The sequence below is a fragment of the Dama dama genome, chromosome 8 (assembly GCF_033118175.1).
Source record: "Dama dama isolate Ldn47 chromosome 8, ASM3311817v1, whole genome shotgun sequence".
NCBI lineage: Eukaryota > Metazoa > Chordata > Mammalia > Artiodactyla > Cervidae > Dama > Dama dama.
The window spans coordinates 15995758-16021598 of record NC_083688.1 but is presented as its reverse complement, the minus strand read 5'-3'; the positions used below and the strand labels follow the sequence as shown (position 1 = coordinate 16021598).

General features: G+C 45.4%; 2 protein-coding genes across 3 annotated transcripts in view; one reads left to right on the top strand and one right to left on the bottom strand.

The window, feature by feature from the left end:
* Positions 1 to 5774, bottom strand: part of PDE6D (phosphodiesterase 6D) — a 59856-nt gene extending 54082 nt beyond the window's left edge. The window contains exons 1-2 of the mRNA XM_061147961.1: positions 5762 to 5774; positions 5012 to 5391 (exon numbers count right to left, since the gene is read on the bottom strand). Of these exons, the coding sequence (XP_061003944.1) occupies positions 5012 to 5391; positions 5762 to 5774 (393 nt within the window). The remainder of the gene's footprint in view (positions 1 to 5011; positions 5392 to 5761) is intronic.
* Positions 274 to 25660, top strand: COPS7B (COP9 signalosome subunit 7B). 2 transcript variants are annotated; one of them, XM_061148511.1, is made up of 9 exons: positions 274 to 412; positions 3897 to 4052; positions 4962 to 5226; positions 6929 to 7106; positions 10650 to 10725; positions 12962 to 13050; positions 14968 to 15170; positions 17387 to 17492; positions 23921 to 25660. In XM_061148511.1, the coding sequence occupies exons 4-9, from the start codon at positions 6945 to 6947 to the stop codon at positions 24077 to 24079; spliced, it is 795 nt and encodes a 264-aa protein (XP_061004494.1). In that variant the 5' UTR covers positions 274 to 412; positions 3897 to 4052; positions 4962 to 5226; positions 6929 to 6944; the 3' UTR covers positions 24080 to 25660. The 2 variants fall into 2 exon arrangements, with proteins under 2 accessions (XP_061004494.1, XP_061004495.1); XM_061148512.1 differs by lacking the exon at positions 3897 to 4052 and having other exon boundaries at positions 283 to 412.
* Positions 25661 to 25841: the final 181 nt, after the last annotated feature.

Sequence of the window (25841 nt, the reverse complement as noted above, 5' to 3'; positions counted from 1 at the left end):
GAAGGGCCCTCACGGGGAAGTCCCGTAGGACAAAATTTTTATTCGGCGTGGTTGCCTAGAGTTTGTCCCAGAGGAGAATTTGCTTCAGATTTGCAGAGGCACTCCTGCGGCTGGGTACAGTAGGGCTTTGAGATGACAGCAGGTTGCCCTGTGCGATGTGGTGGAGACTACACTTCCCAGCATTCCAGGGGGCGCCCGGGAGGACCACAGATCCCAGCACGCAACAGAAAGCCCAGGGACTACAAATCCCAGCATTCCCCGCACTCAGTTCCTCTAACTTCGATTCCAGTGTGCCGCGCAGTGTGCGCAAATCCATAAATCTGCTTGTAGAATTGGTGGTTTCTGGATCCCAGGGGTTGAAACCTGGCGGGAACATCCTCTTCAGCCTCAAAAGATGACAGCCCACAGACAGGTAACTTCTATTTACATGGAACCCAGAAATCTCCTGCAAATCATGGTAAGGCTGAAACAACAAACACAAACACTGATGAAATCATGAAAGAGAATGTAACAGAATGACTCCTTCAAGTCGTACTTGTTTGTTGGCCTGGGGAACCGGTTAGGTATTTCGCAGGGATTTCTGGTGTGCTCCTGCGGTGGACCAAGAGATGTAAAGGTTGTGTACTCAGACTATCAATACAGTCAGAATTCAGAGGATTTGCTAATCCAACCTCTGTTATTTTACGTATGAAGAAACTGAGGCCCAGAGAGGCAGAGAGATTGTCAGGGTCACAGAAAGTTGGGACAGAGTTAGAATTCAGTTCTAAGACTGCTGCAGTCTGGGCTTTTTGCACTACACTAGGGTAATGATATTTTTAGCAACATGGCTATGCGATCTTACTCTCCTTGATGAAGTTTTCCTATCAAGGTTGAAACACCCAGAGGTTACTGTGGACAAAAAAATGTTGCCTGACATTTCACAAACGTTGCCCATCGTCAAGCCATCAGTCACTGAAGCCACCGCTGAAGATAGGCCCAGAGGAGGATTCAGGATGGAGAAAAATAGGAACTTGCCCTAGATAATTACGATGCATATCTAAGGAATGAGTTCAATGAGCCCAGACACTTGCAACTTCCCATGCATAAAAAACCACAGAAATCATTCATTTGAGTTGTCTGCTTCTTGTTAATTAGCAGTAATCTTTTGATGTTCAGCTACAAGCTCTCTTTTCAGCAAAAACTGCTATATATCCTGGCTCCTCCCTTACTTCTTTGGAGCAGTTCCTCAGGGTTATATGAGGCTGTCTCCTGGGCTATAGTCCTTAGTAAGGTCCCTGTATAAAACATAACTTGCAAGTTTTAGGTTGTGCATTTTTCTTCAGTGGATATTAGGTGAACATTTATTTGGTGACTTTCCTGCAAGTGAAGGAGTGCAGTGTTTGTTTATCCTCAGTCTAGGTAAGACTTGGTGTTTTGATTTGTTCTATGTTACTCAAGGGTTCAGACAATAAAGCTTTAATATAATTTCAGAAACTAGATAAATACTGTAGTTTAAGCTAAAATTTGAGATCTGCTACTCTTTTTCTAGGCCTTCCTTCCTCTTCCTTTATCCCTTTTGCCCATCTGGGCATCCACCTGATTTTTCCTTCCATGTAATTCAGCAAACACTTTTTCCAGTTTCTGTTATTTGCCAGACTTTGTTGGTAGAAGGTGAAAGACATGGTCACTGCCACCAGGAAGATAACAATCTAGTTAGGGAAATAAAGAGATTCCACTGAAATTCAAGATGAACTGTTAGGAATGACACAAAAGAAAGGACATTAGAATGCTACAGAGGCCCCCATGGAAAGATATATTCAGTTGGCAAAACTTGATGGAGGAGGTGGCAGGGGTAGGATTTTTTTCTACATTACAATTATCTGTAAATTGTTTTTGTTAATGAAATATAACACATACAGCAAGGGCACAATTTTTGCCTATGTATACACTTGTGTCATGAATCCCTAAATCCAGATAGAGAGTTTCCAGCACCCCTTTGCCCCTTCCCAGTCATCCTTCCGTCCTGATAATCACTCTTCGGACTTCTGTTACCATAGATCAGTTTTGCCTGTTCTTGAATTTCATTTATTTATTTATTATTTCTTTATTTTTGGCTGAGCTGGGTCTGTGTTGCTGCATGCTGACTTTCTCTTGTTTAGGCGAGTGGGGGCTACTGTCTCATTGCAGTGCCCTGGCTTCTCATCGTGGTGGTTTCTCTTATTGCAGAGCATGGGCTCTAGGGCTGGCAGGCTCAATAGTTGTGGTGCCCTATTTCTCCACGGCTTGTGGGATCTTAGTTCCCAGACCAGGGACTGAACTTATGTCCTCTGCATTGGAGGGTGAATTCTTAAGCACTGGACTACCAGGGAAGTCCTTTGAATTCCTATGTAATCATACACTATGTACAGTATGAGTCTGGCTTTTTTTGTTCAGTATTTTTGTGAGATTCATCTATGCTGTATGTAGCAGTAGCTAAGTTTTTTTTTTTAATTTTTAATTGCTAAGTAGTATTCCATTGTAGGTATGTAGCACTGTTTATCTTCTCTACTGTCGATGGACATTTAGGTTTTCATTTACCAATTTTTGGCTTTTATTAACAAAGCTGCAGTGAACATTCTTAAATGAGTTTTTTTTTGTGGACTCGTGCACTTATTTCTAGGAGAGAAGTTGCTGGCTTGTGTGGAGGGTGTGTGATCAGCAATAGTAGATATTGCCAGTTTTCCAAAATATTTGTACCAATTTTCACCTTAAACAGCAACATAAGAGAGTTCTGGCTGACTCTTATCCTTGGCAATAGAGAACGGTGTCAGTTTTTAAAAATCCTAGCCATTTTGACTAAAAGTGGTATACCATTATATTTTTATGTACATTGTCTTTGGTGTTGAATCCTTGTCATATGCTTATTGACTGTTTGCTATATATCCTCTTGTGAAGTGCTTGTTCAAGTCTTTTGCCCAGTTTTTTAACTGGGCTGATTCTCTTCTTGTTGATTTGTATTTCTTTATATGGTCTAGATACGGAGTTCCTTGTCTGATACACGCTTTACAAATATCTTTTCCAAGTCTGTGGCTTGTCCCTTTAGTCTTGTACTGGTGTCTTTTGAGAAAGAGCAATTCTTAATTTTAATGACGGGCCATAGTTCAGTGTTTCCTTTTCATGATTAATGCTTTTTGAATTGTTTAACTCTTTGCCTACATAGTTGGTGGAATTTTAGCAGACAAATGTGAGGGAAGAACATTGCACAAAGGAAGAGAGAGCAAGTCTGAGCCTAGGTCCCGTGTCAGAGAGGGAAGATCTGAGTCCTGGTGGGTTGGGACGGCATGGAGTTTGAGCTCTAATGGTGGGGGGAGGCAGTGAGACAAAGCTGGATGGGGTGGGGGAGGCATCCTGAGCCTTCAAATTTGAACATTATTCTGGAGGAAGCAGAGGCACAGCCAGAATGTTTATGAATTTAAACAAGACTTATTAGTCCTCCTTCCAACACCAAATTTGTCCCTTCTCCTCCTCAGCCCTGTTCACTTTACCACCACCTCCAGACAGCTCTGGCCTCCCCAGCCAGAATCCTGGGTGATATCTTCCTTCTCTATCCCTGCATTCAGCTGGTTGCCAGGTCTGACAGATTCTATGGTCTAAATGTCTCCAACCAGGACTTTTCTATTTCAAGCCCAACTGCTGCCACCTTTGTTCAGGATCTCACAATCTCTTAACCGGAATCCATCAGTCACCTCGAGGGTTTCCCAGCCTCTAGTTTTCTCCATATCCAGTACATTCCTATAGCAGCTAGTGTCCAAAATGGCAATTATTCAGACCTCTCCACAGCTTAAAAACCCTCAATAGCTCCCCAGTGCCTCTAAGATAAAAGAAAAACTCTTTTACAGGGCTTGTCTTCTTTCTGATTTGCTTGCTCATTCTTTCAGGCTCAACTCAAGCCTCATTTCCTCCAGAAGGCTGCCTTGAATCGCCTCTCCCCAGGGCACAGTCAGGAGAGCCTTGGCTGTACTCCTGGGATACCTGTGGCACCATCTGTCCTGGCCAGACAGGCCTGTCTCCCTCAGAACCATGAACTCTCCCAGGTAGGAACTTTGCTGTATTTAGGTTTTCATGGGTATAGTGCCTTGCGTGTGGTTTCCAAGAACACTGATGACCTGATGCCAGCTCTGCAGCCCCTATCTCTCACCCATGATCCCTGGGCTCCAGTCACTCTGGGTTTCTTTTTTGCATCAATATGTGCTACATAGCGCAGACCTCTTTTCTTCTCAGCTCTTGCCCACTTTCTCTTCCCCAGCGCATTCTCTTCTGTGCTTCCAAAGTGTTGTCATCTCTGTCTCTCATAGCACTTAACAGATTGAAGCTTTTTGAGGGCAAGAACCTTATCTTCATAGAACCTTCTAGAATATAACAGGCACTAAAGAAAAATTTTAAATGAATGTGTTGGTGCTCTGCACCTTTTCTGCTGTCTGATTTCTGCACTTGAATTCACAAAAGGTGAATAGGGCTTTTTTTTTTCCCCTTCTTCTCATTTTCAAGACCTTAGTCTGGTGTACACGTTAAAGGAGCCAGCTTAGGTGTTCAGTTGCGTGGCATTCCTAGCCATCTCCCAGGTGAGTTGGTAAATACCAGATGCAACGTCACAAATATCTTTTTGGTCACAGAATCATGGTTGGTTCAACCCGTGTTTTACTTATTTTAAAACATTTTCTGAATAGAGGCGAAGAGCATGGTCTTTGGCTTCAGAGAGCCTGGGTTTCAAAGCAGACTGACACACTGGCTTTTGGATCTGAAAAAATGGGAATAATGTTATAGGCCTGGAGTTGTAAGAGTTCGACGAGACGGTGTACAGCATACGGCACCTGGCATATGCAAAAGTGCTCTGTACCCCATGGGTAGCCACAGTTCGGCAGGGAGAATGGATTTAGGGCCCCAAACTGCTGATGGCGATGGTTTGGGCCCCAGTCCTGCCTACGCTGCATTTCTCTCCTCAGGACCCCCACCCCAGCCGGGTCGGACCCCCTTTCTCTGGTGCAGGCCTCACTAGAGCTCCGAGGCTGCGAATGCGGCGGGGGAACCTAGTGTGGGCGGAACTCGAGTGCAGCGGCGGGAGGCTTCCGGGGGAGCCGCAAGGGCAACGGGTCGGCGGAGGCAGAAAAGCGTCGGACGCCGGGCCGATCATGGACGCTTGACAACCTGCGGGCAGGCGCCGGGAGGCCAAGCCAGCGACCGAGAGGACAGAGAGGCGGCCGAGGACAGGTAGGGGCCGGCGAGAGGGTGGGGCCCGGCGCGCCAGGCGCGGCTGGGCCGTCAGACCTAGCGCCAGCTGTGGGAAAATCCCGCGGCCACACCGCCCCGCCTCGGAGCGCGCCCCTCCGCTCCTCACCCTGCACCCGCGGCCCTGTGAGGTACACGCCGCCCGCCCTAAAGCCCACCCCAGCCCACGACCCTCAGCGTCGGCACCGCGCTTGCTCTCGCTTCTCCACCCGCAAAGGCTGCGGCTTTGCCCCTCTGCGGTCCATCAAAATAGCGCCCCCCGCGGGACGGGAATTCTCGCCTGAGTTCCTAGCCGCCTCTTTGGGCCCTCCCACTCCAGAAGAAAGCGGTTATCAGCGCCTCCTTATTATCTCTTTGCCCCCACGGACTTTGCTTTTTTAGGCCGAGATTTTTTTTTTTTGAGGGACCGAAGTTCTGTCCATGTTTTTACCCCTTCTCCATCCCCTGTCATTCAGTGTTTTCACACATTTCCACTTGGAAGGGAGGGTTTTTTTTTTTTCCTCTCCAAACACATCACCCTCCCCCGACATCTCGCTCATACCCTGTCCTCTTCTTCGTCCAGTTTCCCCTCCCCTCAGCAACCTTTATTCTCTTTATTTAGCACTTCATTTTTTTCTGTTTCCAACAAGACCTTCTTAGGTAACCCTGGTGAAACGACATACTTGTTCCTGAAATACTATGAAAGGACTGCAGCTCTTGGTGCCTGCCTCCAAAGGAAAACTTAGTTTCTCTTGCACCAAGCTATCCTTTTTCGATTTGTTCTCTTCCCTCTACTATACTTCTCCTTCATTTTGTCACACTGCCCAGGATATATCATTCTTAGAGAAGTAATCTTTTCTTATGTAGGACTCCTGTAGAGTAGATACGCAGCGTGTGTGTGTTCATATACACTCAGCTTGTAGTCAGTAGATTTTACAATCGAGGAACCCTCTTGTCCTAATGTCTTCAGGATGGCTATACTGTATCTTCATTGTTTCCTCAAATCTTTTTATTGTTTTCTGGAGGTTTTCTACAAATTCTGAAGTCGTATTCAAATAGGAATACCAATAGGAAGCCAAATAAAGGGATTTTCCACATGGACTTAAACAGCATGTGTGTATGTATTTTCTTAGTTTGAATATGTTGCTCTTTATCTTTCAAGATGATTCCCCTCTTCCCTTTTCTATTCAGTCAGTGATTTTGTTGATTAAATGCATCATCTTTCTTGTCTGCCTTTTGTTTTCCCTTATCTGTATCTGGTTGTAGGTGGGATTCTAATGGCACAATGGAAGCTATAACTGATTGCTTTTGCTTACATCTGATGCCTCTGTGTTTTGACAAGATTCTCTGCTTCTTAACCAGAGTCTTAAAAATGAGGTGAATATAAGACAGCTACTGAGTTACTCCTGTGTGTTTCTTCAGGTCCTGGTTAGGTTTAAGGGCTTCGAAGGTGCTGCCTTTGGGGAAGGGTCAGATGGAATGAAGTGGCTTTTATTAAATGTTTCAAATCTCAGAATAAGGACCAAATAAATCCCTGTAACTCCAGGTTACACCCTACCATGTCACAAAGTGAGATCTGGACTCCGGAGCTGTTTTTTCTTTTTGAATACTCCCCAAACTATTCTGATGTCTGATCCAGCATGAAATAAGCATAGATTTTGCAGAGGAGGAGGAAGGATGACTGAAACGCTTTTCTTTTGGACAGATCTCAAGGCCAGAGAATGGCAGGTGAACAGAAGCCCTCAAGTAACCTCCTGGAACAGTTTATCTTACTAGCCAAAGGTACCAGTGGTTCAGCCCTCACTGCTCTCATAAACCAAGTTTTGGAGGCTCCTGGAGTATATGTCTTTGGAGAACTGCTGGAGCTGGCCAATGTGCAGGAGGTAAGGGCCGTTTTCAGACAATTTCTCTATTTTCTTTGTTTTAAACCTTCCTGAGATTCTCTAGGCTTCCAGGGATTATTGGTGCTGAAGCATTGTGGACCTGTGAGGTGCTATTTTTGAGCGAGGAATGGGAATTGATGAGGCAGGGGAAGAGAGTGGGGATGAAATTCTGGGCTCCTTCTGGCGGGTATTTTCATCTGAATTTGGAGTAAATTGAGATTAGTAGTAGTGTTAGTTGCTCAGTCGTGTCTCACTTTTTGACCCTGTGGACTGTAGCCTGCTAGGCTCCTCTGTCCATGGAATTCTCCAGGCAGGAATACTAGAGTGGGTTGCCATTCCCTTCGCTAAGGGATCTTCCTGACCCAGGGATCGAACCCGGGTCTCCTGCACTGCAGGCAGATTCTTTACTGTCTGAGTCACCGGGGAAGTGGTAGTAATTTGAAAGATAGGAGACAAATCCAGCTGAACCTGATAAATTAGAAAAGTATAGTATCAGCATGAATGATGTTACTAGTAGTTCCAGTCATTCTTAGGGACAAAAAGCCTCCAGTGTAAACATGGACATTGAAGATTGGTCAGGCACATACATAGCAGGAAGTGTTTGTTATTGAGCATGAGATGGGCATGGATAAAGAATGTATTATTTCTGTGAAAAGGGCAGTGTAGTGCTGAAGATGTGTAAAAACAATATGACATGAAAAGCTGGGAAGTAGTCCTTTTTGCTTTGTTTGCTTGCTTGTTTGTTTGTTTGGTAGTGGTTATTAAAAACTTGGGTATCACCTTTGGTTGTTGTACCTTGAAAATGAGAAGAATAACCAGGTGGAATATAGCTGTAAAGGATCCCATACTTTTCCACCTCTGCTTCCCACCTGAGATATTTTCATATTTATTGATTGATGCTTTTATGTTGATTGATTAAAAAGTCTGGTGACATCTTTATTACATACTTTTTTGTATTACGTACTTTATTACACCAGGAGCTCTTGGTGGGGAAGGCTGGCTTCCTCTACACTGTCAGAGCTTCTTCCTGGTTGCCCAGTGTTACTCCTGCTCTGCTGAAGGCTGCCATGTGCAGGTCTGGGTGGTCCTTGTTCTTGAGGATCATGTGCAAGATGCTACTTAGAGTTGCTTGGGCTTTCTTGTCGATGGTGGTCCACATAAATGGGGTGACTGACTTTTGCTGGCCAGTTCTTCAGTTCATGACAGTAGGACAAACGCCTTTGCTGTTGGCTGCCAGCTTCATGCTTATTGCCCTGCTGTGAGTCAGCTCGTTGTAGCAGGAGGAGTTGGGTCTTCTGGACTTGCTGTTGTACATGTGCTCATTCCTCTTGATTAGGTAGCTCGAGCAGTTCCCCTGGGTCATCCCTTGCAGATGTATGGGTATGGCATCAGTTCCTGTCCCTGCAACAGTTGAAAACAGAAAGACTCACTTTTTTTTAAATTGTAAATTTTCATTTAACATCAGATTGGCTTGCTAGACTGGAAGCTCTGTTAGGGTAAGGTCTATTCTGCCCACTGTTGTTTCCTTAGAGCTTCTTATGTACCCTGACACACGGTAGACATTCAGTAAAAATTTAATTACCAGAGACAGAAAAGGAATCCTGTGAGGAAAATTTAAGAAAATTTGAGTTCTTTTTTTTTAAGACTTAATTGTTTTAGATCAGTTTTAGATTCACAGCAAAGTTGAGAGGAAGGTACAGAGAGTTTTAATATATCCCTTGCTCTCATGCATACATGGCCTGCCCCATTACCAGTATCCCCCACCAGTGTGGAATGTCACTGGTGCATGATTATCACTCAAAGACCATAGTTTCCGTTAGGGTTCATACTTGGAGTTGTACAGTCTATGGGTTTTGTGTGTGTGTGTGCTCGGTTGTGTCTGACTCTTTGAGACCCCGTGGACTATAGCCTATCAGGCTTCTCTGTTCATGGGATTTCCCAGGCAAGAATACTGGAGTGGGTTGTCATGCCCTCCTCCAGGGGATCTTTCTGACCCAGGGATTGAACCCACGTCTCTTGTGTCCACTCCAATGGCAGGTGGACTCTTTACCACAGCGCCACCTGGGAAGCCCGTATGGATTTAGAGAAGTGTTCGATGACATGTATCCACCATTATAGTATCAGGGAGAGCGTTTCACTGCCCCCAAGATTCTCTGTTCTGCCTGTTCTTCCCTTCCTCCCCTCTAATCCCTGACAACCACTGATGTTTTTACTTTTCTCGGAATGTCATATAGTTGGAAACATACTTATGTAGCTTTTTCAGATTGGCTTCTTTCACTTAGTAATATTGCATTTAAATTTCCGCCATGTCTTTTTGTGGCTTGATAGGTCATCATCTTTCAAAAGAAGAGATAGCTAGGAGTAATTTGTTTCTTCAGGTTTGTGAAAAGCCTGAATGAATATAAACAAGTAGTTGTTTTTTATGGCAGTTTGGGTAAGAGGAGATGGATGAAAATTAAAGTCAGAAAGATGTTACTGATTTAGGCCAGTGGGAGAAATTTTGGAGTGTCTGCCCTAGAGAAAATAGTCTTTTATGGCTCAGTTTGAAACTGTCTGTCTGAAAAGTGGGGGCTAGATTTGATGGTCTCGTCCACTTCTGATTCAGGACCTCAGGAGATTCTCAATAACCTGAGAAGGTAGACCAGGGTATTAGGATGCCAGAGTTCTCATTGGAGTGCTCAGCAGAACACCTTTATCTTCCCACAGTTCGTTTTCTTTCTATATGTGAGCTGGGAATAAACTAGTTGCCTTTCAGTGGTCAGAAATTACAGATGTAGTTTTTGGAACCTTTTAAAGTTGAGTGGTATTATCAGTGTCCACAGAATGCCACTTGGTTCCTGTTTAGACTTTGCTGAGTTTGGTAAATTGGGAGAGTAACAGGTCATATTTGCGAGTAGGGAAAGCACACAGTTATGGTGACTGGCAGCAGAGCAGGGCCACTTTGCTTTTTCTTCCCCAGGTGGCTCTTTGCCCTTAGTATTAGCGAGGAGTAGGTAATTTTAATGAACAGTTTTGTTTGGGGCTGACTGATAGCCTGGTTTCCTGTCCCAGCTGGGCTTTATTGTTGAATCTTAGGCTTTGCTGATCTCCGGCATTCACAGTCCCCTTGTGGTCCTGAGACTTGGAGCCACCCCTGTACTTTTTCAGTTTGGATTCAGAGTGACTTGTGCTGTTCCTGCCAAGCTGGGGTGTCTGCAGAGCTGCTCCAGTCTTCGTTTCAGTGGTGGGAACGCTGAGAAAATTCCTCCTGCTCCCAGTGCTTATTGCTTTGTGTGCATGTACGCGCATCTCTGTGACAAAAGTAGTTCCTTGGGCGAGCTGGATAGAGTGTAAAGTGTGTATTCCTGAGAGAGAAAATTTAAATATGGGCCTTTAATAACCTTACTTATTTTTTCCCAAAGAATCAGAGTTGGGAGGGATCTCAGGGACCAAGCAATAAAACAGTATGGAACTGTGGCCCGTGATCACCTGCCCTCTGCTCGAATGCTGCAGTGATGAGTAGACAGCTCGGTCTGTGAACTGTTTTCTTTTTTTCCTCCTCAGCTTGCAGAAGGAGCAAATGCAGCTTATTTGCAGTTGCTGAACCTGTTTGCCTATGGAACATACCCAGATTACATAGGTGAGTTAGTTAAGATCCTCCACAGACTTCTCTTCATTATGTTTCTCTGCCTGGGTGTGTTGTCTTCCTGAGGCTCACTGAGGTCTGGGATATAATGGGGTGGGCACTTACCTGGCTGTTTCTCATCTCACTGTGCTCTGTAGGTGACATCCCATGAGGACTTTGGTTCCCTCCTTTTATTTCCCAGTGGGTTAAAGGGGACTGTGTTTATGCTCATCCATAAATACAGCCCTTGTTTTTTTTCACATGAGGTTCTTGAGGACTGGTGTTGGTAGAGCACTTGGGAGCATTGTGAAATGTCAGAATACCCATTTGGAAAGTCTTTAAGCATTAAATATTATCTAAATACCATCACCATATTGAAGAAGGTTTGGAAAATAGGGGAAAAAGTCACTTGTAGTTGTACCACCTATAACCACTGTTAGTTTTTTGGTGCTGGACTTTTCCTCCCTTGTGCTTATGATTTCTGTAGGTGTAATTAGATTATGTGTACAATTTTATATCTTGCTTTATTCACTTATTTCATAGGCATTTATCCACGTTTTACATCTTTATAGTCATTTTTAATATTCCATAATCTAACACTCCATAATCTACTTACCCAGTTCTCTTTTCTAGATCATTTGAGTCATTGTAAGTTATTGTACAGCATAGTCATTGTAACTGTCAGGAGTGAGGTACATGCATGTCCAAACACTAACTTACATTCTACTCAAGCCATTTTTGTCTGGCTTTCCTAGTTTATTTTAGTGGTATGACATAGACCTGGAAGTTTATTTTAGTGGTATGACTCAAGGTCTTCACTGTGGTATCCCTGACTTCTCTTTTCCTCTCACTTTCTTTCTCCCTGGTCACTTCTACTTAACTCTGTGCTGCCATCACACTGGACAGTTTGCCACTTGCCAGTTTTTTCTGACCTTCACTTTGTTCCAGTGAGTGAATCCTTTGTTTCCATCCTCACTGAAAAGCAGCATTTTACAGACTCTGGAACCAGGATTCTTGGCTTTTATACTCTGTCTCCATTTCTACCAGTTGTGTGTCCTTTGGCAAATTAAGTGATCTTCTGTACCTCAGTCCCCTCATCTGTCAAAGGGGAGTAACAAAAAGGTCCACAATCCTTTATCTGCACTTCTTGGGCTGGATGTTTCATCATTTAGAATTTCGGGGATTTTAAAAAGGTTATATGATTTTAAAAAGTTATATGATGCATATACTTTTTTATGTAACACCCTTGAGAGATGTGGGCAAAACCAGGAATCAGACACATTCAAGTTTTGCAGCAAAACAAATGACTGTTCACAACAAATGGGATTCAAAAGCCTAACTCAGTTTAGGTCAGGAATTGCCACCACGTGAATTTCAGCACAGTGTTCAAGGGGAAAAAAAGGCAGTTTGGATTCACCAATTGGAATCTAGAATTATGGATAAGGAACTGAAGACATTTGGAATCTGAAATGTGGGGTTGCTGTGAGGACTCCCTGGTTGTGTGTGTGTACGTGTGGATCTGTGTGTGCACTTGCACTAAGTACAACTTCCCGTCTGTGTTCCCTTGGCAGCTGCCATTGCCGTTGTTTCCATTATTGTCATTGCTCACATTGTGCCCGTCCTTCCACAGTCATCTGAAGCTCCACCTGTTTTTCTTTTTCTCTCCTACCTCCCCAGTGTGATTGCATTCACTTGTGTTCTCTCTTTTTCCCTTTCTTCTCACCCTCTTGTCATCTTCTGGTAATTTGTACCTTTCTTCTGGTAGTTCTCCTGCATTTGTAGCTGTTGAAACGTCGATGACAACTGAGAACAAGTCCAGGGCCATTGAGTTGCCCAACTCTGGGTGGTGATTGGTGCTCCTGGAGTTATGAAGCGCGGCAGCCCTGATAAGGCCCATCTCATTCCCCTTGAATCACTTAAAACAGTGCATTGCACATAACAGATACTTAGGGAAGACATTGAAAATAGTATTCCATTAAAATAATTGTCATACCATTTTGTGCAGTCGTGCCTGGCTTCTTAGGATACCCAGCTTTTTAGGTGTAGAGGTTCAGTTTTTTTCTTCTTTGGAAGCACATGGTCTTTGAGTGAAGACAGGAGGTGCTTATGGAACATTTGCCTCATGAGTGAGTGCAGAGTCATGACAGTGATTCAGTAGTAGGTTTGATGTGGGGAGTTTGTGTGCTTATTCCATGAAGAAATCCTAATTTTGTTTTGTGTCTTGATTTTTGTGGTGGGTGGGACTGAGCAGCCAACAAGGAGAGCCTGCCAGAACTGAGCACAGCTCAGCAGAACAAGCTGAAACACCTTACCATCGTGAGCTTGGCGTCGAGGATGAAGGTACGGCCCCGGCCCTTTCCTGTCTCCTTCCTCACCTCCAGGCAGGTGTCTTGTTGGCATCAGTGTGGGAGCTCCCAGCTGCACACTGTAGAGTTGCATCATAAATGCATAAAATTTGCCTGGCAAAGGACAAAAGAGAATAAGATAGCAGTTAAAATAGTGTAGATAATTACTCACGATTCTGTTCAGGAAAGTATGCCCAGGAGGGATGTGAATCAGCAGGTCTCAGTGCTGGCATGCCATGGTACCCCATGTGCTTGAGCATTTGCCATGCTTAAAGGAGACTGCTGTTTCAAGATACAGATTTTTCAAACAACAAGGCATCTCAAGGCAAGTTAACCACTTCAGCTGTTGCTCAATGCACAGTGAACTGTTCCTATGTTGGAGGAATAACTTGTATGTTGGACTTACTGAGAGGTTGATTTTTAAATAGGCTGCCTTCCTCTGGGGATTTTCAAGGTTGAATATACTAATTGGAATTTTTGCTTTAATTCTCTAATTTCTGACCCTAACCTTCTGTAAAATATCACTCTACTATATCTCTGAGTTCTTTGTCCCACTCAGTTTAGATGACATGCAACCATCTTCTCATAGCCGGATCCAGATTCAGTCAATTTATAGTTGGTTTTTGGCTCTCTGCTCAATCCTAACCTAAATGTCTTACGTTTTTGTGAAGCTGTGCCTTTGAAAAAGTTTGCTTTTTTGCATTTTCCCTCTGTGATTGAGCCAGAAAGATGTATGTTTGTTCTTGGATTGTTGTTTTCACTTCTTAATATTATTTTATCTGGTCTAATCATAGATTTCTGATTCTCAGCTGGGCATTACAGGTGGGAGGCCTATTTTGTTAGGAAATGAGGGCCTGAACTTTTTTTTTCCCCTTTTGTCCTGATCACGGACTTCTCAAGTATAACAAAGAGTAATAGTGACTCTTTACCTCATTTTTGCAACCTGTAAGCCCATGTACCAACTCTGGATTTCAGACCGTTAGTCATAGAACACCCCTCAGGTAGGTTTGTCATATTCTCTGCATACATCTTCCTCCTGTCTGTTTCTGCAGATTTGATTGCTCTGTTAATTTTCAAGCTAATAGTGATGTGTCAGAGGATTTGCAGAAAACTGAGTATTTAAATATCCAGTTTCCTTGAAGTCATGCAGAATTTTGGTACAGCCTATTACAAGACTACTATTGGGGAGTTGACTTTGTTGGGTAAGAGACTAAGAAAGCAAATGTAAATTTCAGGATGACCTCTGAGCCGGCAGTACCCAGTGGCCACCTGTAGGTGGGTGTGTTAGCCTGTAAGTTTTTAAAATTTGTGCTCTGCTGGGCAAGCAGCCAGTTTGTCTCTCTGGTGTCTGAGATTGTTTGGAGTTTTTTGATGGCCTGGCATGTTACACAAATTCTGCAAGCTTCCAGAAGGCAGCAGAGTGCCAAATACTGAGTATTTCTCTCTTCTCAGCTGAAAGGTGAGCAACGTCCACGAGGCAGAGGATGGAGGAGAATGCATTCCTAGATACTGTGGGTCTGGTTTGGATCCCACAGGTCTCACAGCTCTTTTATCCATCTCTTGTTGCTCTGAGTGAAAGTCGCTCAGTCGTGTCCGACTCTTTGTGACCCCATGGACTATACAGTCCATGGAATTCTCTAGACCAGAATTACTAGAGTGGATAGCCTTTCCCCTCTTTAGGGGATCTTCCCAACCCAGGGTTGGAACCCAGATCTCCTGCATTGCAGGCAGATTCTTTACCAGCTGAGCCACCAGGGAAGCCCAGAGCTCACCACACCGTAGATGTTAATAATTACCAGTGGACCGCACTTCCCAAAGCCCTGAGGCAGACGTTGGCTATCTGGGTAATAACCTGAATTTTCTTGAATGTTTACCAGTGGTTTTGTAAATATGACGCATACCTTCTCTACAGTGTATCCCCTCCTCCGTGCTACTGAAGGACCTGGAGATGCGGAACCTCCGGGAACTGGAGGACCTCATCATCGAGGCAGTCTACACTGACATCATCCAGGGCAAGCTGGACCAGCGAAACCAGCTGCTGGAAGTGGATTTCTGCATTGGCCGTGATATCCGGAAGAAAGATATCAATAATATTGTCAAGACCTTGCATGAATGGTGAGGCTCAGGGAAGGAGGCACCCCCGTCTTTGTTGTTGTTTAGTCGTTAAGTTGTGTCTGACTCTTTTGTGACCTCAAGGGCTGTAGCCTGCCAGGCTCCTCTGTCCATGGGATTTCACAGACGAGAATCCTAGAGTGGGTTGCCATTTTCTTCTCCAGGGGATTTTCCCGACCCAGGGATCGAACCCACATCTCCTGGACCGCAGGCAGATTCTTCACTGCTGAGCCACAGGGGAAGCCAACTGCCCGCCCCCCGGCTTCGCCTTTAGGAAGGGGATATCTGTCCTGGCCTTCGTGCTTCTTTTTGGAGAAATATGGTCTTCAGATATCAGAGGGGGCTGCCTGGGTGCTGGGACCTTGGGACAGCAAGCAGACTGTGAAACTGCATTTGTGACTATAGCTGTGTGACAGCAAGAATCACTTCAGGCTGCCTAGTGTCATAGTTGTAAAATAGTTCTTGTCCTGTGCAACTGGGGGCTATTTAGCAGCAGGCTATGAAATGCCCAGGGTTGGCAGGTAGAGTCTCTTAAGCCTGACACTGATCCTGTTGCTTCACAGACTCACCCTCAGCCTTCGACCAAGCTGGGAAATTCGTGTCAGTAAGATTTTGGGGATAAAAGAACCATATTCAGTATCAGTAACATTGGGCTAACGTTTGTAAAACACCGTGAGGGATATTGAAGACAAGGAATGGGTTATTCTAAATTGGGACATAGATTCAGATACAGAATATTTGATAACCGTATTCTGGTATATAAAAAGGAGTGGGACATTTGCACATACTCTATTTTAATAGAATTGGATGCTTGTGAGAGCTGTTGCACGTTCTATAAGAATTTGTTACAGTTATTAAAAACCGAGTTGTGAAGGAGGGCCAGGATGAGAGTACAGTTGGAGGTGAGGAGAGTACAGTTGCAGGTGGGCTCATGGCATGTTCGAGATCATGAAGCGGGGCAGGTAGACTTTGTGCAAGGGGTGGAGGTAGGGGTGAAAATTGTCTTTAAACAGACTGACTCTCCGGCTTAGCCACAAGACGTGTATATCCAGGGATGTACAGCCCGGCTTTGACCTTCCAGAGGTCCAAAGCCCTTTGAGCTTCCCTCACTGCAGCTCCTGTCAGACCCCCAGGCTTTTGCTGCCCACACGTTACCCCAGGTTCTGTCCTAGGTGTGACTCCAGACACCTTCCCTTTACAACATGTGACACAAACAGGAGCTTTCAAAAGATTGTAAAACTGTTAAGTCAGAATAAAAGGGAAATAAACTTAGAAAATACCCGTAACATGAACAAGGTCTGGAAGAGAAGCTTTCGGTGTCTAGTCCTGCTGAAGTTGGCTGTCTGTTTCTGTCTTTGAGATGACCGACAACAGTTTTCACCTCCAACATCTGGCGTCAACATATTTGCACTTGGGGCTCTCCTAGCTCCCATCCCAGAGTGTCTACGAGTACAAATTCTTACCCCTTGTTTTTAGGCATTGGAGTTAGATTTTAAACAAAGCTGGTATATATACATAAAGTGGTACCACAGGTACAGCAGAATGTTCACAACTGCTGACTCTGAAGTGGAGGGGAGGTGGGTATTTACTGTACTATATTGTCAACCTTTTTTTTTTTTTTTAAACATTTTAAAATTTTCAAAATAAAAAGTGGGGAAAATGAAATAATGAGGAGGTGGGTGGCAACCAGGAAGTAACACACTTCTGAGAAAAAGGCCAATCTTCAAAATAGGATGCTTTTAGAAAACAATTTTTTCTTTTGAGAAAACTGATTAAGCATTGCCACCTGTGCAGTCTCTCCTAATTCCTTTAATTGCATGGTGTGTGCCACTTTCCCGTGGGACACAGAGGTTGGAAATTGAAGCTGTATTCTAAGAAACCACCCCAGGGACTTGCTTGGTGGTCCTGTGGTTAAGACTCCATGCTCCCACTGCTGGGGGCGTGGGTTTGATCCCTGGTTGGGGAACCAAGATCCTGCATTCTGCATGCCGTGGTCAAAAGTAAACTCTTAGGAAACTGCTCCATGTCCGCTGTGTTTGTTTCCATATGCCCTGTCTTAGGTATTTAGTAACAACGTGTCCTTTGGTAGGAGTGAAGGGGCAGGAGCCCCGGCAGACGGAATGTTCCAGCAAGTGTCTGTGGAGTTGGGGAGGGAGATTTGGGAGACTGGTGGACTCCCAGGCTTCTCTGCAGCTCAGGGCTGGTTCTCTCCTATGTAGGTGTGATGGCTGCGAGGCAGTCCTGCTGGGCATCGAGCAGCAAGTTCTGAGAGCCAACCAGTACAAGGAGAACCACAGCCGAACTCAGCAGCAGGTAGAGGCTGAGGTAAGGCAGGGAGTGTCTGTCCCCACTCCCAGGTATCCCTGTTTGTTCCTTGTCTCGTGAATCTTGGTGTAGATGAAGCGCTCATGAGCGGGCCCTGGGCGAGGTGCTCGGGTAGAGGACAGTGTGACCCATCCCTGGGCTTGGTGCTCTCTGTCTCCTTTCTGATTCCCGGTCGCCAGAGGGTGAGTGGGCTTGGAGACCAGGATGTTGTAATTCCTCAGTTCACATATACTTTGCACCTGCAGAACACAAGAAACAAGTTTGGGGATGGCCTTAAGGGTGGATGGAAGGTTGATGGTTACTAGGCTGGGCGGATGGAGGGTGAGGTTGGGTGGACGCACCTGGCATCCAGGCCTAATGCTGCTCTGCTCCTCAGCGGTGTGGTGGGTGCTCCGTGTTTGTTTTATTCTCTAATCTGTGCATGTTTGTTGTAACCTTTGAAAATGTGTCATATGTTTTATCCTGAACAAGGAAGAAAGGGAAAAAATTTGGTGGAAGAAACGCAAATGAAGGTAAAAGTGTGTGATTGTGGTATTAGACACCTGTTTGTTTAGGACACTTTTAGCCTCTGGGGAGATGCAAGCTCCAGCCCTGCAGTGAATGGGCATTTGTGAGCCTGTGGCCTGGACACCCCTGGGAGTCATCTCCCAATTTGTTTGGAGCCCTGAAGATCAGAATTTTAGCACTGAAAGTTCTTTTCTGGTATGATGGAGCTTGTGGCATTAGTGATATTTAATGAATTTTAAAAGTCAGGTGTCCTAGAGTATGGCAGACTGGAACCCAGAATTAGAGGTAAGGAACATAAGAAATAAGTGGTCATGCCTTTCAAAGGGGGATTTGTGACATTTGAAGATTTCCTCTACTCTGTTGTATGTATTCCTTGAAAATAAAACCTGTGTCTTATTTAAATTAAAACCTGATCTTTGTAAGACCAGCTCTTTGCCCCATGCCTTACGCATAATAAGTGCTCAAATGATTGTCGTGTATTTCAGGCACACACTGTAAGTATCAGTGAACTCTGAAGTCTGCTTTTCACAAACTAGAGAGAATTTATTTTATGTACACAAATACCCATGTATACTACATAGGCACACCTACTCTGGGAATGTTCCACCTGTTGTAAATTTTTAACCCTACTTCTTGCAGAAGTGTGATCTATATTTAATTTAGCATTAGTCAAAGACAAATACAGTTAGGAAAGTAAGCCTGCTGCTTCTCCAACAAACTCTGTAATCCCCTTGTTGAAGATTGTAGTCTCTTCTCTAACCTGGGATTGATGTCTGAGCGAAGTAGGAAAGGCTAACCTCTCTCTCTCCTCTTCACTGACCTCTCTCTCTCCTCTTCACTGACGCTTCCCTGTAAATAAGACCCTGGAAACAGGAGATTTGGAGGCAAAACACCCACCTGACCCGGGATCACCTGAGATGCTCTTTAACCTGGTTGGTCGCCCAGGAGGAGCCTGATCACTGCTGGCTGCCCCATTGTGGTTGAAGTGAAGTGAAGTAAAGTGAAAGTTGCTCGGTCGTGTCCGACTCCTTGCGACCCCATGGACTGTACAGTCCATGGAATTCTCCAGGCCAGAATACTGGAGTGGGTAGCCTTTCCTTTCTCCAGTGGATCTTCCCAACCCAGGGATTGAACCCAGGTCTCCCGCATTGCAGGCAGATTCTTTACCAGCTGAGCCACAAGGGAAGCCCAAGAACACTGAAGTGGGTAGCCTATCCCTTTTCTAGCAGACCTTCCTGACCCAGGAATCGAACCGGGGTGGTTGGGCCGCTGCTGATTGTGTGGCAGGTGGTGGGCTTGATTGTGGTGGCTTGTCAAAATAAATGATACTCGTAGAACTTTGAGTGGCTACAGTTTATTTCCATAATAAGTGGCATCTGTTTGAAAGAAGGCAATGACTGCCTAATGTTGAAACCTGACCAGTACTTAAACAGCAGTGTGGACTCTAATTACGGTTATGAAACGAGAAAGCCAGCACATGCGGACTTGCTGTCAGCAGTCCACTGCTGGAAACACAGCTGCTCCAGCTGGCAGGGCCTGATGCTGCCACCAGGTGGCAGTAAGGGTTTGCTTAAGTGCAAGAGAAAGAAATTTGAGCCAACTAAAGGGAAACAGGGAAGCCTGGTGTTCTGCAGTCCATGGGGTCACAAAGAATCGGACACAACTTAGTAATTGAACAGCGACAACAACCACCAAGGTCACCTCCACTCCCAATTAAAGCAGTCTTCTAATTTGGTCTTTCCTGGTGGCTCAGACAGTAAAGAATCTGCCTGTAATGCAGGAGACCTGGGTTTGATCCCTGGGCCGGAATGATCCCCTGGAAAAGGGCATGGCAGCCCACTCCAGTATTCTTGCCTGGGAAATATTCCATGGGCAGAGGAGCCTGGCAGGCCACAGTCCATGGGGTCACAAAGAGTTAGACATGACTGAGCAACTAACACTTTCACTTTTCACTAATTTGTTACTCTTCTAGGAAATCTAGACAGCTATGAGAAGAATGGGAGCGTGGTCAAAGCCCAGAGCCTTGTCAGTTTTTCTAAATGCGTGATCTGGCTACTGCATGTAGGGTGCTGATTGTGCCCTGGCTGAAAGCACAAGAAGGAAGGTGCTCACTAAGTATTTGTTGACTTGAAAACAGATCTACCACCAAGTTGTAATTTTGTTCTATTCTGCTTGTATTTATGCTTCTGTTACTCATAACTTTTTTAGGCATCTTCTCAACTAAGTTGATCTTTATTTATTTTTAAGTTAGATTGGTGTTCTCAGAGGGGAAAACTTCATGTTTTTTTTCCCTCAGATCTTATAACAGCAAACTTCTGGTGACTATCAGTTTTAAGAGCTTTCCCTCTTAATGAAGTCAGCCCCATACAAACTGCCTAAGAATATTCTCTCCTTTTAGTCTTTCACAGAAATAACACGAACTAATTAGTCACAATGCCAGCATACCTGCAGGAGATAGAGCAGTGACGTCACGAACTGTTTGTCATCTCTGAGCAAATGCTCTGGAGGGAGGTAATGGTCACCTCTACAAAGTACCTCATCACTTATATTTGATTTTGGAATGTATTCTTCTTCATATTTGAATGTGCTTGTAAGTCTGATGTTTGGTGGAATGTCAATATATAGCTCTTGCTGCATTTACAAAATAGGCCATTTTCCACTCAGGTAGGTAATAGAGCATAACTGGACAAAGTACACTCTTTTTCAGTGTGGCGAATCCTCCAGAAGCTGAGTTGGTGATAGAGTTTGAGCCCATTGGCTGTTAGCGTGTGCTTCCCCGTGCTTCCTGAGAGACTTCTTTCCGTCTCCCTGTCCTCCTTTCTCTGAGTGGCCCTTTCCCACTGTGTGCTCTACTTCTGTCTGCCTTTGCTCGGCCCCACAGCTCACAGGTGTTTTCCTGCCCTAGAGCTGTCTCAGTTCTCCTTTTACCTGAATATCTAAAGTCTCTAGTAGAACTAGGCTGTGATTGTGTTAGCAGGTGCAGTCCCATGTGAAAATTCCTGGCGCTCATAATCTGAGGGACCTGACAAACTCAAGGTCATCTGGGGTAATGGGATGGCGCTGGCCTGCAAGCCAGACTGCTCAAGGAAGAAAGTTAGAAGCAGCATGACATTGAGGCCAAAGAAGATCAGCCTGCGGGATATCAATCATTGTTTCAAGGGCGTCTCTGTGAAGGCAGAGTTAGACTTCTCAGGATTGTTCCGTGGAGCTGAGACAGGCTTAATTGGCGGACCTGCTTGAGTGGCCACTCTTGGGTTCTAGAAGGAGGTGTCTATGGTTAGACCTGGGGAGTTATTACAGAAAGCTGGTTGACTCAACTCCCCTTCAACTCTGAGAGTCTGTTACTGGCTCAGCAGTCTCCTTTGTGAGTTCCGTGTATTTTAAATGCCAACAGTCAAACTGATTGAGCACGGTATATACATAACGACCCACTGTGAGCCACGTCATGACCCCCACCACATCCGGCTGAAGCCTTATGAGGATAAAGGGCCTCATTTCTTCAGGAAGCCCTCTTTTCTTCTGTGTTTTGTTTCCCCGACTGTGGAGGGCTCAGCATGTAGTCTTACCGTAGGAAGCTAGATGTGAACCCCTGAAACAGAGGAGACACAGCATGTAGGAGGCTGCCATCTGACAGTGAGAGGTACTGTCAGGCAGTGTAATTGAGGGGAGACAGGTCAGTGTGGGCGAGTGGTCAGGGTGGGAAGGGTGGAAGAGGTGGGGTCAGAGGGGGCCAGAGAAGGAGGAGGCTTGCCCAGGCTGGAATGATAGGGTGTGCAGGACAGGCAGCCAGGCAGAGGGAAATGACTGCTCCCACGTGTGCGGCCGGGGACTTGGCATGGCTCAAATGGAGGGCACATGTTGTAAAGGGAAAGATGGTACAAGGTCTTGAGTGGCGTGTTGGAAATGGAGAACAAGCCAGATTTGTCCTTGAGGTAGGTCTCATTTCTTCACGTGTCACTGAGCACCCAAAATATCAGCTTACTGGGAGATAGTTTGTATAAGAAACTGAAGAGGTAAATAGGCACTTGAATGCTTAGAAAACATAGCAAACTGGACAAGCCTTGGAGTGTTGTTTTATAGGGCAGTGATAACTGAAAAGTCACATTTCTTAATCTCTCCTCCACGGTCATCAAAATATGCCTTGAAGTAAAGCAAAAAGCAAAATAGCTCTTTTCTAAGAGAAAGAGTTGGCAGGCTGTCCACTTGCTTCAAATTCTTCGCTCACTACCTCACCAGGTAACTCTCCTGAACAGGAGATAACAGAGCAGCAGTAAGCACGGGAAGGTGGGATGCCCGGGGTCCTGAGAGGGCATGTCTTGCCCTGGCAGACACTGGATGCATCCAGCTGTGGACTCAGTGGCCCTCTGTGTCCACTGTCCCTGCCCACAGTCCTCTGTTGATGCTCCTCTTAGAAATGTCATTGAGATGACTGAGGGGACAGCAGTTTTGAGGCGTGGCTGTTCCTACATCTCAGAACAACAGAAAACAAAAATGACCTGCAGTCTAGTCTAGGCCCATTCCGCAGATGACAGCTCTCCTCCAGGAACCTAATTTTTATGTTGCTTTCCTCTCTGCATTCGGCCTGTCTCTTACTCAAGCTCCTGATACTGTGACTGTTGAGAAGTGTTGACGCTGATAACTCCCTTCTTGTTCTGTAAGAAACCAGGGCTTCTTCCCAGAGAACACGGAAGCCACAAAACAGGGGAAGCTACTTACTTTCTTACCAACAAGCGTACACCTTTTTCTGCATTGGCCTTCTCCTCTTTCTTCCTTCTAATGATTGGGGAAAAAAGTTGATATTTCCTCTTCTGTTTTTCTTCCCTTTATTATTATTCTCAGTTAGCTGAAGGGCAAAGATATGAATGATCCGTTGGAACTGGCGTTGGGAAATGTGTATAAATATGGGCACATAAATAGGAGCACACAGTTTGTAGGACAAGTTGGTACAGTCATGTTTCAGAGGGCAGTATAGCAGTAGTTACTAAAATAAAATGTGTAAACCCTTTGATCTGGAAAGCTCCACGGGTGTTCAAAAAAGTATGCAAAGGCTGTTTATTGAAGCACCATACGTAAGTGAAAAGCAAATTAGGAACTAATTAAAAAATGGTAGAACATTCATCATAGAACATCCATGTTACTGTATAGGATATGTTCAGGAGGTGCTTAAATATCTGTTAAGAAAGGTGTGCTGAAAACAGTACTGTGATTGCATTTTTCTTTGACTACATTTTTTGTCATTGGTCACTTAGTTGGCTGAAGTTTACCTTCTAGTTGCTTGTTCAAGAAAGAAAGTATTAGTTGCTCAGTCGTGTTTTTTGTGACCCCATGGAATGCAGCCCACCAGGCTCCTGTGTCCATGGAACTCTCCAGGCGAGAATACCGGAGTGGGTTGCCATTCCCTTTTCCAGGGGATCTTTCCAACCCAGGAATTGAACCCAGGTCTCCTGCATTGCAGGCCGATTCTTTACCATCGAAGCCACCAGGGAAGCTGAAATAAAGGCTCATGCAATTGTATTCCAGAGTTCTTGTGAAAACAATCTGCGGTTTCATACCTGAACAGTGGTCAGCTGAGTATAGCACCTTGTGTCACCCTTTCTTTTTCTGCGGCCATTTTAGCCAGTGCTTTCTTTGACCTGCTCTGTTGTACCTTTTTGCCAAATGGTCCACTTCCACTTGGCTTGTTTCCTGTTTTCAACCAAGAAAGCATCATTCGTTCCGCTTTTTCTGCTTGATTCATTTCCATGTATCTTCTGTGAGTAGCCCCTGCTCATTCTCCCCTTGTGTAGGTTTCTGAAGATAATCTCAGGTCTTCTTGCAGAGGGCTCTGGTTTCTTCGCTGAGTGGCCCCCATTGTTGCAGGAGCAGCTTATGAGTTTCTGGCACGTAGGAGCTGAGCACCCCAATTCTCTGTCTCCCTCCAGGTTACCAACATTAAGAAGACCCTCAAAGCTACCGCGTCCTCCTCTGCTCAGGAGATGGAACAGCAATTGGCCGAACGAGAGTGTCCCCCTCACGCCGAGCAGAGGCAGCCCACTAAGAAGATGTCCAAAGTGAAAGGTCTGGTCTCCAGCCGCCACTAGGGCCGGCTGGGGCAGCTGGCACTCACCAGGCCTGGGTCAGGTGGGGAGGGGACACCGAGGGCCTGCTTCCTCCCCTCTCCACCTTCCGTGAGTTCCAGACCTGCCCGTCCCCTCACCAGCGCCTCCCCCCTCGTTGGTACTGTTCCAGAAGAACCGTTAAGTCCCTCCCCACCAACCCACCGCCCCTGTCCCCAGTTGCTCCCTTCAGACTCAGGGGCTCCATGGATGCCATCCCAACAGGGCCGACACTGCCCAGCTTCCCTCCAGGAGGTTCTTGTCTCTGTCTAAGGGCTTGTCTCCCTCCTAGTTTTCCCTTTGCTTCGTGTCATTTTGTCAGGCTGTTCATAAGCCAGAAGCAGCTTTAACCGGCCCACAGGGATGGGTGCTCTCTGAATGGGGGGGCCTTCCTTCTCCAACCCCTTGTACACAGTACCCACAGAGGTGCGGGCGCTCTCTAGTAGCCAGGGATCAAAATGCTTCGTTTTCCCTCTCCTGCCTTACCCCTTGTTGGCAGCTCCGATCAGGCCATGGAGGGATGCTGATGCTGGGCTGTGTTTACTAAACCTACGGGTTTTCAGCCTCTTAACGCCCAGCTCCAATCTCTCATTAGTTGGGAGCACTGGGCTGTCTTTACCCCTGGGATCTGAGCACCAGTGGTGGGTTGCCATGGGTCTGCTGGGTGGCAGAAGTCTCTTCCGGCTGGTGTTCTTTGCTGGCTTCGCTCCCTGCTGCCTTTTGACTACTCAGACTGGCCTTTGGTGTGAAGGCCCCGGCTGCCCATGGGGGCTGTCTGCCAGCATTCGCTCTCCCGAGATCTTTAATTCCTCCCGGCTGCATCCATGGTGGGGATGGTGTGTCGCGGCCCCTCTGGTGAAGGATTTGTTGCTGCTTCTGTTTCTTTCTTCCCACCCTCCCTGGCTGGTGACCCAGAGCCCTCTGATGATGGCATTCTCCTGGCAAGAGAAAAGGACTTGACTAGTAGCCTTTCTGAACTTGAACAGTTTCAGGTTATATTTTAATTTTTTTTTTTTGTACAGGTTCTGATTCTAATACATTTCAACATGCCTTTTTTCCCCCTCGTGTCAATATTTGTTATAGACTGATCGCCGGGGATTTTCACCTGGTTGGAGGGTGGTGTGTGTGTATGTGTGTGTGTGGTGGTGTTTGTTGGATTTTTTTTTTAAGGGGAGGTGGAGGTCCTGGGGCGATATTAAAGAGAGAAAAAGCACATTTTAGAACAAAAAATAAATGTAGATTTAATGTACATGACTGTAAAATGTGGGGTTGCGTAGCTGGTGGGTCTCGAGGGGCTGGAATTAGAGGGTTCAGGGAACAGGTGATACTGTTTCAGTGCCATGGTAAAAAACAGATCTCTCCTTTTTCCAAAATGTCCAGCAGCTGCCTACCATTGATTGAATGTTAACAAAGTGTTCTTGTTTCCTTTCTTATAATCCATGTCCCTGTATTACATGCCCAGCTGGAGGGTTTAATTCCCAAAGTATGTTTCATGAAACCCTTTGGTAGATGCTCTGTGGAAAGGGGGTTCTGTTGTTAAATAAATCTGGCACATCCTGCATCCCATATCCTCACTGGAAGTTCATTGTTAAGGTCTCAGAGAAGGCCCAGGGGAGGAAGCTGGTTACCACACTCATCTCAGCACCCTATCCTTTTTGGTAATTTTTGGTGGAACATATTTTGGAGATATTTTTGGAAACAGTATTTCTCAAAAACACCTCCCAGCCTTATAGGTTTTTCCGCCTAT